The sequence below is a fragment of the Ammodytes marinus genome (genome assembly GCF_949987685.1).
Source record: "Ammodytes marinus genome assembly, chromosome: 22".
NCBI classification, from domain to species: domain Eukaryota; kingdom Metazoa; phylum Chordata; class Actinopteri; order Uranoscopiformes; family Ammodytidae; genus Ammodytes; species Ammodytes marinus.
The window spans coordinates 14777945-14790532 of NC_137226.1; the positions used below are offsets into that span (position 1 = coordinate 14777945).

General features: G+C 40.1%; 1 protein-coding gene across 1 annotated transcript in view; it reads right to left on the reverse strand.

Annotated features, from left to right (window-relative positions):
• Positions 1 to 11157, reverse strand: part of gramd4a (GRAM domain containing 4a) — a gene marked incomplete at its 3' end in the record, with an annotated part of 51492 nt that extends 40335 nt beyond the window's left edge. The window contains exons 1-2 of the mRNA XM_080050905.1: positions 11124 to 11157; positions 983 to 1196 (exon numbers count right to left, since the gene is read on the reverse strand). Coding sequence (XP_079907031.1) covers positions 983 to 1196; positions 11124 to 11152 — 243 coding nt within the window. The 5' untranslated portion in view covers positions 11153 to 11157. The remainder of the gene's footprint in view (positions 1 to 982; positions 1197 to 11123) is intronic.
• Positions 11158 to 12588: the final 1431 nt, after the last annotated feature.

Consider the following 12588-nt stretch of genomic DNA (forward strand, 5'->3'; position numbering starts at 1 on the left):
AGGACAGCCTAAGAGAGAAAATGAAAGGGTCTTCATTCAGGCAAATGATGCAATGAAATGACTAACCCAGTGTTTTTAACCGTGTTTCTCTTTCTATCAATGTGTGACCATGATAATGATGACAGAGTAATGGTATTCTGGTCAGGCAGGAGGATGAGTAAGAGGCGCAGATTTCATGAAAATTGAAGAGTATCATGTGGCGTGGGAGGAAGAGATATCATAAAACACGATCTGTATTGTCTTTGTACTGGCTGGTAAGCACAATTCATCCTGTCCGTGTCATCCCCTCTTGACAACCAGTCCAATCCCTGAGCCCAATCATCTGAGGCTCAGTTCCTGTCCTCTAGCCATCTTTATCTCTATCACCGCTTTAATCTTTTCTCTCCTTTCATTTTTCATTCCCTGACTGCTTTCTAATATCTCTTCATCTCACCACAGTTTCCACTCTTTCTGCTCTGTTCTGCTACTGCAACCTCTGCTCCCTGTCCCCCACTGAAAAATCGCTATTGCTGCCATCTTCATTTTTCTTTATCATGACATCCCCATGGCGTCATTATTTAACCCTGAAGATTTCTTAAATTAAAGATGCTAAAACAAGAGCAGCAAGGTGAGAGATGCTACTGTGGTTTTTTTCTGGAAAGTATGCTGTAGTCTGGGGCCAAAGCCTGCTTTTCAGACAGAATATTTTATGATTACATCTATAAAGAAGATAATTTAAAAAATGCCACCAGAGCACCCTTTCACTTAATATGATAATGACAAATTAAGAGACAGATGTATAGAGAAGGGGAATAGCAGGATTAAAAGAAAAAAAGGAGGGACCCCATGTGAAATTAGGAAAAGAAAGATTGAAAAAGCAAAAGAAGCAAATTCCTTTCAGACTCCCCCACTCAACTGCAAACATGGCCATAAGTGAAAAAGCTCAGCCCAAGCACACACACACATATACAGGTACTGTATATTTGACCAGGTGAACACTCACAGGGTCTCTCAGGAGCTCCTCCGTGTCTCGGTGAGCTGCTCTGTGCTTTAGCTGCATGTCGTCGCTACATTCGTTGTCGGAGGCGGGCGGCGACTCGGCCAGATCCGGGAACTCCTCTCTCGTCCTGGGGCCTCGGAAGCGGATCTTGTCCAGCCGCTTTAGCATGGTCAACACCGCACACCTGGGCTTTACCTTAACATGGCGGACGGCAACCCTGTGGGGACACAAAACATAGGGGCTATTACATGCTGGCATGGCTGTGTGGCTAAACTGCTTATTTTAAATGTTTTTTTTTCTGACTTTATTAGTCAGCGATAGTATATTAACACTGGATTTTTTTCCAGCGCATGGACATGAAGCAGACCATAAGGACTTAATCACTGATTTTGACAGCAAGCATTCTCCAATATCACTAACAACACCTTTGATTTTAGTGGTAACAGTTTGCTACAGAATGGACTTGGATGAAGTTTAGGGATGTCACAAGAACCAATGGTACCGAAAGTCTGAAAATGTAAAGGTACCGTAGGTACCATAAGTACTGGGGATGCAATTCCTCTGGAACTGATGGGGCAGCATTAGGGCTGGCCCGAATGCCATTTTTCAGGCTTCGAATATTCGTTGGTTTTTCCGAGCGAAAATTTGAATATTCGTTCCAGAAAAACACACCATCAAAAACAACATAAAAGAAAAAAAAAACTTTAATAATCCCTATATACTCCCTGGATTTTGACAGTATCTGCATATTTTGTTGAAGATTTACGCGCTCGGAGGTGAAGTAATGGATTTACATCACTTAGTGATGTAATATCCTCCTAAATGAGCAATACTACTACTACTACTACAATATTACTAACTTTTATATCCAAATATAAAATTATTTGATGACATTATATTGCAGTACTAGCTTCTTGCAAAAAAAAAACAACAAAAAAAAAAGCTCCGAATACTAATTTTCCGAACGAGTATTTGAATATTCGAATAATTCGGGCCAGCCCTAGGCAGCATATGCGCATACAAGTGTTCTAGTCTGCCATTAAATGCAAAAGGAAGAACTTCTACAGGTGTGGTGTGTGCGCCCAACAATGGCACGGGATAACAAAAACAAACAGCTTTTCAGAGGCACAGAAAATACTACAAGAACTTCCATGGAGCAAGGAAATTGGATAGGGCAGTTTTTTATGTTAATAATACTAATAACAGTAGTTGTTTCTTTTAAAATTATTGCTTGAAGGCTACATGCCACTGTTAGTGATTTTTTTTTATGTTTGTAATAACAGCATGTGTGTTGAAGTATATGGCATTTATCAACAAATAAATGATCCAAAAGTTATAATACAAATGCATTTGGGATTTTGGTGGTGTATTGTTGTTTTGCTCAAGGTGCCCATGTTAACATGCTGATGTTTAGCAGGTATAAATGTGTAGGTATTTGGTCATAAACTACAGTATTGACACAATTTGACTTGATGGTGGCACATCAATGACATTTCCACCAACGTCATTACAATGTATCCACATGGGAACACTAATGTCCATACAACCCTAGATGGCCATCCATCCTTTAGTTGTTGAGCATTTCAGCCTGAACCTAAGTGGTGCACTGATCGACCCACAGACCATGCCGCTAGCATGGCTAAAAATAACTCCTTATGAACATGTCTGATTTTCACCTCTAAAAAGGATTCTTGTCCAAAAGGGAAATTTCAATATTGACTTTATAGAAAAATAAACCTTTCGCTGTGACAATTACTATATTAGGAATGCTTCTAAAAGTGTGTTCATATGACCTTGCCAGACATGTACACCGATTTGAATTCACCTTTAGCTAATTTTTCAACAAAGGAATGTATGACATTACCCACATCTACCTCTAACCTAGTTAGTTTTGCTCTCCACATTGGCCTACAAAGGAAGATGGAACCAGTAACTCTGTTAAAACCAGAACAACCACATCCTTGCACTCCCCCGGCCGGCACACAGATGGCAGGAGCAGATCTGCTGACCTCATTTATTAATTTAATTTCCATAGTGTGCCATGAGCAGTGGCTGTGAAATGTTTAGTGGTTGTGTTTGGTATCAGGGACCAAGGTGCGATGCTGACAGATAGATACGGGGTCTATTTGTGTCATCATACTCAGTCACAGGAGTCAAGCTACTACAGCAGTGTCTGATACTGCATTCAAATGAATTACACCGATAGAAAAAGAATACAGTCATTGGCATTAGTTGACAATGTAGCAAAATAATAAATAAATTAGATTATGAGTCTAATTGCTTGGTTTTCAAGAAAAACCCAGATTGATAGTTTTGAAATACGTATTAATCAATTTCAAAACATAAATATTTAGTAACATTGCAGATATAAAATATAAAGGTTGTGTGTATTTACTACACTAGCCTACTGTTCCAAAATAACTTAATGGTTTAAAAAATATAATTTAAATATGGATTTGTGCAAAGACAGTAGCAGTGGCACCTCTGTAAACTCTTTGAAACTTGCCTAGGCCTTCACCAGCTGTTTTAGAAGTTGGTCGTGTTGCCACGTGAGGTAGCTACTTTAACTTTGCAAGTTTTGCACATGCACTTCTTTCTGTTCAACATTGCTGTACCCGAATCCAAAATGTTCTCAAGCGGGCAACCGAGAAAGAAAAAAAATCATCGACTCTTGGTATGGCGGGGAATATCATTATTCATAGCATCAAAAATCAGTGCATATTTTTAACCACAACATGCGCTAAACTGTTACTTCCAAACCATCTGCCAGCAAATACTGATAATCTCCCCAGTGCGACCAGTTCAAACGTCCATGCCACGGCCAATCAAACTCTGACCGCACCCAGAGTGTTGACATTCTTCACCCTCTGTTTAACCCTGTCTAATAATGGAAATGACAGTAAGATTTTACCATTAGTACTACTGTAAAAGGAGGTCGTTCCATCCTGATTTATCCAAATGTTGTGTGTCATAAGATTCACAATTATCGGTCATCCCTTCTAGTGGCCGGGCACGGAGCCACAGAATGTGTTGTGTGAACTTACTTGACCGTGTTGCTTTTTGACTGTTGTGATTTGTCATTTGGGAGGCGGGATTAAGTGTAGTTCTTCTTGATGTAATCCTTGATTACTTAATCTGCTCCACTGGATGATTTGCTGTCACGCTGTAAAGATGGTGATCTAACTGATGAGCTGGTATTTGTGAATGACTGGCTTACTGTTGAACTGACGGACTTGTTGCCGGTCTTACCGCCTGGCAAACGTACCCAGTTTCTTAGAAGCTCAGAAACCAGCCTGGTTTCTCAATGAATAAATATTCATTTAGGTGATTGATCCTCACTCCACCAACCTTGCAGAAATCGATCAAATCCGCCATTGTGAAGGACGCGTCAATGCTCTTCTTCTGCCTCTGAACTTACTGTTAGTGAATATGATTTACTACAGCTGGTAATATTTCTATGCCTGTATAAATAGGTTGTTTATCTGCACACATTAGATTGATCCACAAACATCACAATGGGAAAGTCAAAAGACCATCACCATCTCACTGATGAACTTCCAATAGGACGATGACCCTGATCAAACATCCAAAGTGCTTTTGGGAAGTCGAGCTAAAATTAGACTTCTAGAATGACCCTCAAGGTCCTCATATCAACCACATTGAGAATATGAGGACAACAAGTTCACCCAAGATAAAAAAATAAAAAATTGGTTGAACTCAATTCTGAAAAGAAAGGAGGTTGATGTAAATCTTTGACTGAGACTGCATTTTAAATGTAAGCTACACCTCATTACAGAAATCCTGTTACCCTTAAACATTTAGGCTACAAAGTCATTATCACGCATGATTAAATATAAATGCTCATTCCCCTTTCCTTGCACCTCGCCTTGCATTTTTACAAGGAAGGAGGGACTATAATTGAGATTCATCCACAGACAAGGAGACAGAACGATTGGCCTTGGGCAAAGACAGGCTTTTGTGCATGGATTTAAAAAATATGTATTTTATCATGTAGACAACCCACCACCACTGTCATGGAAAAATATGAATGGAAATTACATTGGTGACTGGTGGGTTGATATTTCTTTGCTGAAAGGCGTGAATGGAAACGCGGTGAGTGGCAGCTTAATAAAACACTTTCCTCCTGTTGTAACAATGAAATATGTTCTCACAGAAAACACCTGAATCCACTTACAACCTGCTCAGTTCTAGGTGGGCCACTGATCAGCTCTAACAATGGTTGCTAATCATAAAATAAAGCCATAACAATAGTGACTAATAAGCATCAGATGAACGTTTACAGATTTGAAACCACCCCAGAAAGAGATTTTCATTCCAAGTTCATTTGAAAAATACAATATATATAATTGTATAAACTATGGTCGTATTTAAAAGGAATAGTTCTACATTTTAAATTGTTAGCTTGTTGCCTCGGTATCTGTTTCAAAACAAGGCATCAGAAACATCATCTTTTTCCTGTGTGCGCATTTTTGTAGAAGAAATGGGCAAAGGTCTCGTCGCTCGTTACCTTAGCTCACATACTGGTAGTCAATTCAGAAGTATAACCTGCCTCCGCCGACAGTCAGAAGATAAAATTATATATTTTTGCAATTTGTTATTTTAGAATCAAATACAAGAAATAAACTGCAGTGTTCGTGTGCAAACCCCCGTGGATGTCCTTGTCAGTGGGTCTACAAAACAAAACGTGTGTTTACAAGTAGAAGAGCGACTAAAAATATAGCTGCAAACATGTCAAAGTCCCAACAAGCACACATTAGCGTTTAGTGATGTTGTGAAGTGTATCTTCTGACTGTCGGTAGAGGCAGGCTAACGATCCCTTTGACTACCAGTATTTTAGCTAAGCTAAGTAGGGATGAGCTGCCTTTGCCCATTTCAAAAATACACGCACAGTTCAAGTAATGGTTTCTGTCGCAATCCTTTGAATACGAGAGTGAGGCAACAAGTTAAGAATAAAACATGTTGAACTATTCCTTAAAGCAAACTTCTTGTTCTCTCCATGCTATTGCTTCAGCCCGTTCCACTGCGTTGTTCTTTAGGCTATCTCCGTTTTATTTATGTCCTTTCTTTAAAATGTTTTTCTCCGGTCCAAAGACAGTAAATCAAACCACTGACCATACTTAATAGAAGGACGAACAGATAAAAAGAGAGGACAGGAGGAGGAAGCGGCTTTAGCTCAAGGTCTGATCACAATGTGAATGTTAGTGAAGGCAAACGGGCCTCATGATACATTTGCTCAGTGATGTACCAACACAAAGACACCTCCATCCATCTTTTACCTTATCGTAAGTCATTGCTGACACACCAGCTAGAAGAGAGGCTGCGGCAGTCAGAAAACCTATGATCTGAGTTGCAAATATATGCACACACACGGCGCACCAAAACCACATTGACCATGTGGCATCACTCACTCACTCACACACTCACACCCACCCAGGTGGATATTGTTTATTTCACACTGACTGCATACATAAGTTAAGGCTGAGCAGCTTTACAAGCCCAGTGTGTCTCCGCTGTACAAGCCTAATATACTGTGTCTGAGTTCGTGTGTGTGTGTGTGTGTGTGTGTGTGTGTGTGTGTGTGTGTGTGTGTGTGTGTGTGTGTGTGTGTGTGTGTGTGTATGCTTATGTGTGTCTGGGTAATCTTATGCTAATGACCTGCAGTAGCTGGAGGTTACTCGTGGTCCTGTCTCACGGGTCATACAAACTGCAACAGCCAATCACAGTCACTCATGGATGTCAGGCTAGAAGAGGCAGTTTGATGCCCTTTGACCCACATCAGTGTTTCTCACTTTTAGAGCTGAAGACAGTCATGAAAAAGGATTCAAACACTGTCCGCAACTGTGGTTTTGGACTGTTGACCATGTTACCCTATTAGACAATCAGCAGATTAATCATTAGATTTTTTTTGTAGTTTTACAATTAATATTTGATAAAAAGAGGCATTTACAAAAATACATTAAAAAATCATTATTGGTCTAGAATATTCAAGGTAAGATGGTAAAAGAATTCTAGAAGTTATTGAGTGTGATCACAGTGTAGCTACAATTAACAATTTATTTTGCGTTACTAATTCATTTAGGAATCTTTTTTTTTTTCTTGATTGATATTTTATTTGGTCAAAAGAATATCAACAAAAAAATGCATCACAAGCTCCCACGGTAATATCTTAAATGTCTTGTTTTTGCCAACCAGTAGCCTAAAACGTATGAAAGATTTTCAGTTTACTATCAGAGAAGATCATAAGATAATGTTAGAAAATGGAAGTAGTTTATTCTTGCATTGAAAAAGTTTCTCAGATTTTCAGTCAAGTGACTTATCAATTAGTTGACTGTCTGTTTTTGCACTAGCCTAGGTCATAGAATCTTGTAAAGTAGATCTTATTCTGGCTTGGATACACTGATCACAGGCAAAGATTGGATTGTTATTGCATGCAAAGCTACAGTTTCAGCTGTCTACAGGTGCATGGCATTACGATCACCGTCTGGCTATCTATAGGAAGATACTGGCATGCTATAGCTACATGAGATGCACCTCTTTCTAAAATGACATCCTACTGTTGCCTATCAACCAACCGCGAAAAAGGAGGGGCAGTGGGAAAAAAAACCCACATACTGTTGAGAGCTATACACGCTCGGGCACTCACACAACTAGGCCACTCTCTGTGCAAGTGTATTTTCTAGGACATGACGAGGCAGCCCGGTTTTTGTTTTAGAATAATAGAAAGTTTGACAATAACCACTTGTTAGCTGGAAATGGCACGGTGAAGTGTTTCCGCTTTGGTTAGTGACGCAAACCACATTTCCTTTTCTACAAGTGTCCTTAACTCCAGTGTGCTGCATTAAAACCATGTAGGGCATCCTGTCATCGTTATCCATCGCTCTTGGTTGCTGTGGAAACAAGGCTTAGTATATTAGCGAGAGGCTCACCTTTAGAGCTAATCTCACCTCCTAAACATTTCATAAGACACTGTGAGACAGAGCCATGACCTTTTAGAAATACAATGGCTTGCAAAAGTATTCATACCCCTTGGAATTTTGCACATTTTGTCACATTAAAACCACACACGTACATTTATTTAATTGGGATTTCATGTGCTATACCAACACACAGAGGTGCATCATTGTGAAGTGGAATGAAAATGAAATATGGTTTTAAAATTTTTTTAGAAATAAAAAACTGAAAAGCAGGTGGTTCTACAAAGCATTGACTCAGGGGGCTGAATACTTTTGCACGCCACACTTTTCAGTTTTTTATTTAAAAAAAAAATTAAAACCATGATGTTTCATTTTCATTCCACTTCACAATTATGCACCACCTTGTGTTGGTCTATCACATAAAATCCCAATAAAATAAATGTACGTGTGTGGTAATAACGTGACTAAATGTCAAAAATATCAAGGGGTATGAATACTTTTGCAAGGCACTGTATCATGCAGCCAGCATTGGCCAATATGTTCCAGAGGAGTGGATTCAACTTTTACTCACTTTCCTTGACTGCATTCCTAATGAAGCAACAGATGGTCAGAATAATAATAAAAACGCATCACGCTTCTGCCAAGCTGAATAACAACTGCCTGTAATCGTGCTGCCGGCCAGGTGCCATTCTATCCAACTAGTTTAATACACAGGAGAGGACAGTGCATTATCGAGCAATGGTGGCATGGAATTCCTCATTACCAAGTTTTACAATGTCAGAAAATTATAAGAATATGTTGGTGTCTATATTTACACAAGAAATAGTGTAGAGAAAACTATAGATTCCTTATATTTGTAATAATCTTTTGAGTATGAATTATATGTACAGCACTTAGTAGATAGTAAGTCTATCTTTTTGTTGTACTTTTCATGTATGTTGTGTGTATTTCCTGTACTTTTCTATGTACTATTAATAATAATAAAAGAGGCAACTGTTTAAGACAGACAGAAGCTAATGTGGAGGATCTTAATAAACTAAACTAACACTCAGGACAAAACAATAACATCTGATTACAGGAGCTACTGAGCATCCACTGCTCTTAATAAATTGGAACGCAGTCCTAATCTAGATACACGTTTGTTCTTTTAAATGTTTTCATCAATCCGCCTATTTTCATTTGATGTCAGCTGTGGGGATGGAGTGGCAGGAAGGGAGGAGAGGGAAGGGCAGATATGGTGAACTTCAATTAGACCTCTTAGACACATAGCGCTCTGTTTGTAGTCGGAGGCTAAACAACAGACAAATCAGGCAAAATCATTTGGGGAAAAGAATAACAAAACAAAAAGAATGCATTAGTGTTTGACTGTAATTCAGCCCCGTGGGCAAAGTATAGTTGGCTGAACAAAAATAAAAGTCAGTTATGGCACACATTTTTCAAAACCTACTTCATGTCAACTTATTTTTTTTTTCAGTGCAGCTTTTGAATGGTCAGTTTGTGCTTTTCGTCATGTGAACGACGTGCTTGCTGTTTATGTTGTTATAAACAGAATGTGTGACGCAAAGATGACAACAACAACAAAGAATTTGTCAGTCTTCTCTTGTTGTGTTTTTAAGTAGGCTATTTCAGCCATGTTTCTGAGGCATGAGAAAAAGGGTGCACTACAAAAAGGTAACAAATTCAAATATAACATATACATCACAACTCTTTTAGTCCTGATTTTCTTGGATAGAGAGTAACAGTGACCCACATTAAAGTAGTGCCATTGTGGTGTATTCAAGGTCGGATAGAAATGAGTTCACTTGGTAGGGCGTCCCCCCCCCATGGGCCTCGGCCAGCAGCGGACCCGGGTTCGATTCCAGCCCGCGGTTTTTACTCTGCATGTCACTCTCCTCTCTGCCCCATTTCAACTCTGTCTCTACACTATCAATAAAGCATAAAAAAATGCCAAAAAATAAATAAATAAATAAATTAGTTCACTGATATAAGCAGTCGTGAGGTTCTCCGAAGAAGATAATATGAATTCAGTGGACACCAGACTTTGGCAAGGTGAGATTTATTCACACACTGTGAGAGAGAAAAAGAAGTAGGCATAAGCAACAAGATACTTACTGCAAAACACTTTGTTGCTACTCTGTAACCCTGTTCTTGCAGCATCCCTCCTACTCTGATGCTATTATTTCCGAACACAGTTACATAAACAAGGATATGAACAATCAATTATTCCCTAACGACTGGTCAATCTGCCCTCTAGCTCTCAAACTGGATGGACAATGACAATGGGAGACTCAAAAGTTAAAGTGAACAAATGTGAACAACATTTGCTAGTTGCAAAATCAATCCAGGGCAGGAAAAAATATGATTGCCCCATGGCGAGATGAATGGAACAATTAGTTTTCGTTTGACAGCACCTTTTAGAACAAACAGTAGGCTATCTCCTCTTCTTCTTAGAGGTCAGTGAACACACCACACCAGCACTTGTCAAATTATTAGCACCAAAGTCACAACTTTGAGGACAGGCTTTAATCCTGCATATGTCTATAATGTCTGATTCAAGTTCATGTGCATAGTCAGTCATGAAGGGAAGATTACTATACAACAATGGCTGCCCAAGAAGTAATTTAAACATAAAAACTCAAAGTATGTAGGCTATATTGTTGTGTTTTTTTGCAAAGGGTTATTGAGGGAGTTTAGGGGTTAGCTAAACACAGGAACTCCGAAAAAGCCCCTTTACGTCAAGAAATTAACGTTATTTAGAGACGAAGGAAAAAAACTATTGACAGCGGGCGACCGTTACACCGCTCACGTGTTGTGCACGGCTCCGTGTAAAGCTGGCACGGTTTTAGCTAGGTGAAACAAACAGCGTTGTGAAATACAAGTGTCCGTTACATATTAGCAATAATTGAGTCAGCGACTGAAATAAAACGCTGTAGTTTGACGTTAGGCCTCGAGGAAACGATAAGCCTTCGAAAAGGTCGGACGTGTATTTCTTATTTTCTTTAACTGTGACAGACACGACATGGAAATCTAAATATCCGCATTTTGGACTAGCATGAAGAGACAGTGTGTTACATTCTGTTGGTACATTACGGTAAAACAACACCCTTCATTGCGTTCCCCTTCCCATACAACACACAAGACATGTGTTGAACGGTAGGCTATAACAACAAAATAAAAAATAAAATAAAGCATTTTTTTTGGTTGCTTACCCAGCACGTAAATCGTAGCAAAGTTTCATGAACACTGAGATTGCCCTTGGTCTGCTTTATCCGTCAGTACACCTGCTGCTCAGGACCGCTGCTCCAAATTAGCGCCAGTCAGTCTCTCACGGCGACAAGCGCTCACTTGGTCCATCATCCATCCCAACGATATCCGTTTCTTACATTACACCGACCCAAATGTCCTCTCTTGCCGAGCGTCCAGTAGGTTTTTAGGGTCAAGCGAGACACCAAGAGGGAGGGGACAAAATACCAAGTTGCGTCCCCCTCGTGTGTCTGTTCCAGAGAGAGTTTGCCTGGCCCCGCAGCACCAAGATACTAGCCTGCTGCTGCCTCGAATTCGTCTCTTGTTGATTTCGCAGAAAACAAACGGGGCAGGGAGCAGCGAGAAGACCCGAAATGTTTCGTCAGTGCTCGGCGTTGCTTCCTTAAAGGGGCCGTAGCGGGGAATCTCCTTACCTCCGCCCTGTGGCTGCCACTGTCATGCCGTTAATAGTAGGCCTAACACATAGGCCTACAGGTGGGTTAACAGTAGCCATTATGGTGTGAACAAAACATTACAACTGCAAATCAGGGGCGTGCAAAGAAGGGTTCAGTGGGGGAACATTCCCTTGCCCTTTTGGTTCAGAGAACTTAAAGCCACAGTGCGTAACGTTTTCCTATAATTGCATGTCGGTTGCATTCAAGCCATCACCAAAGGAGTTGACATCAGTTGCACAACACTCTCTCTGTATTTCTCAGTATGGCAGGGTTCACAAACGTGTCACTGGCGCACAATCTCCGAAAAATCTTAAGAGCCCTAGAAATGTTTCAGTTTGTGATTCAACTGCTAAGAAAAACCTGGACATAAAGCAGAGGGTTAGCCTATAAAATCCATGTGCAATCACCAAAGGCTTACTTCATGTAGCATAGATGTGTCGACAGTGTTGTTGTAATTCCTCAGAATTCCTCGTGGAGGCAAAAGAAGTTACGCACTATAGCTTTAAGCCATTTAAAAAAATCTTTGTTCCACCCAGTGTATTCAGCTTGTCGGCTATGGGACTTCAACACTTGTCCTATGGTCAAACAAGGGACATTGGACCGGAACATGTGCCCCTCTGGTTCAACCTCAGGGCAAAAATGTTAACAATTGTTTTCTACCAAAGGGGCACTCTAGTCACACATGAGCCCTTCCATTTTTTTTATGAAAGGGATGCCCTGACGGGAATCAAATCAGTTTTATTTGTAGCCCAATATCACATATTGACATTTGACTCAGTGACCCTTAGCTCGACTGAGAAAAAACTCCCAGTAAAAAACAAATCCTTTAACGGGAAACAATTGAGAAATCTCAGGGACGGTGACAGAGGAGCGGATCCCTCTCCCAGGACGGACTCATGCAATAGATGTCACCCTATAGTCACACAACATGACACCTTCAGTTCTTTTTATAAACTGAAGGGATGCCCTGATGGGA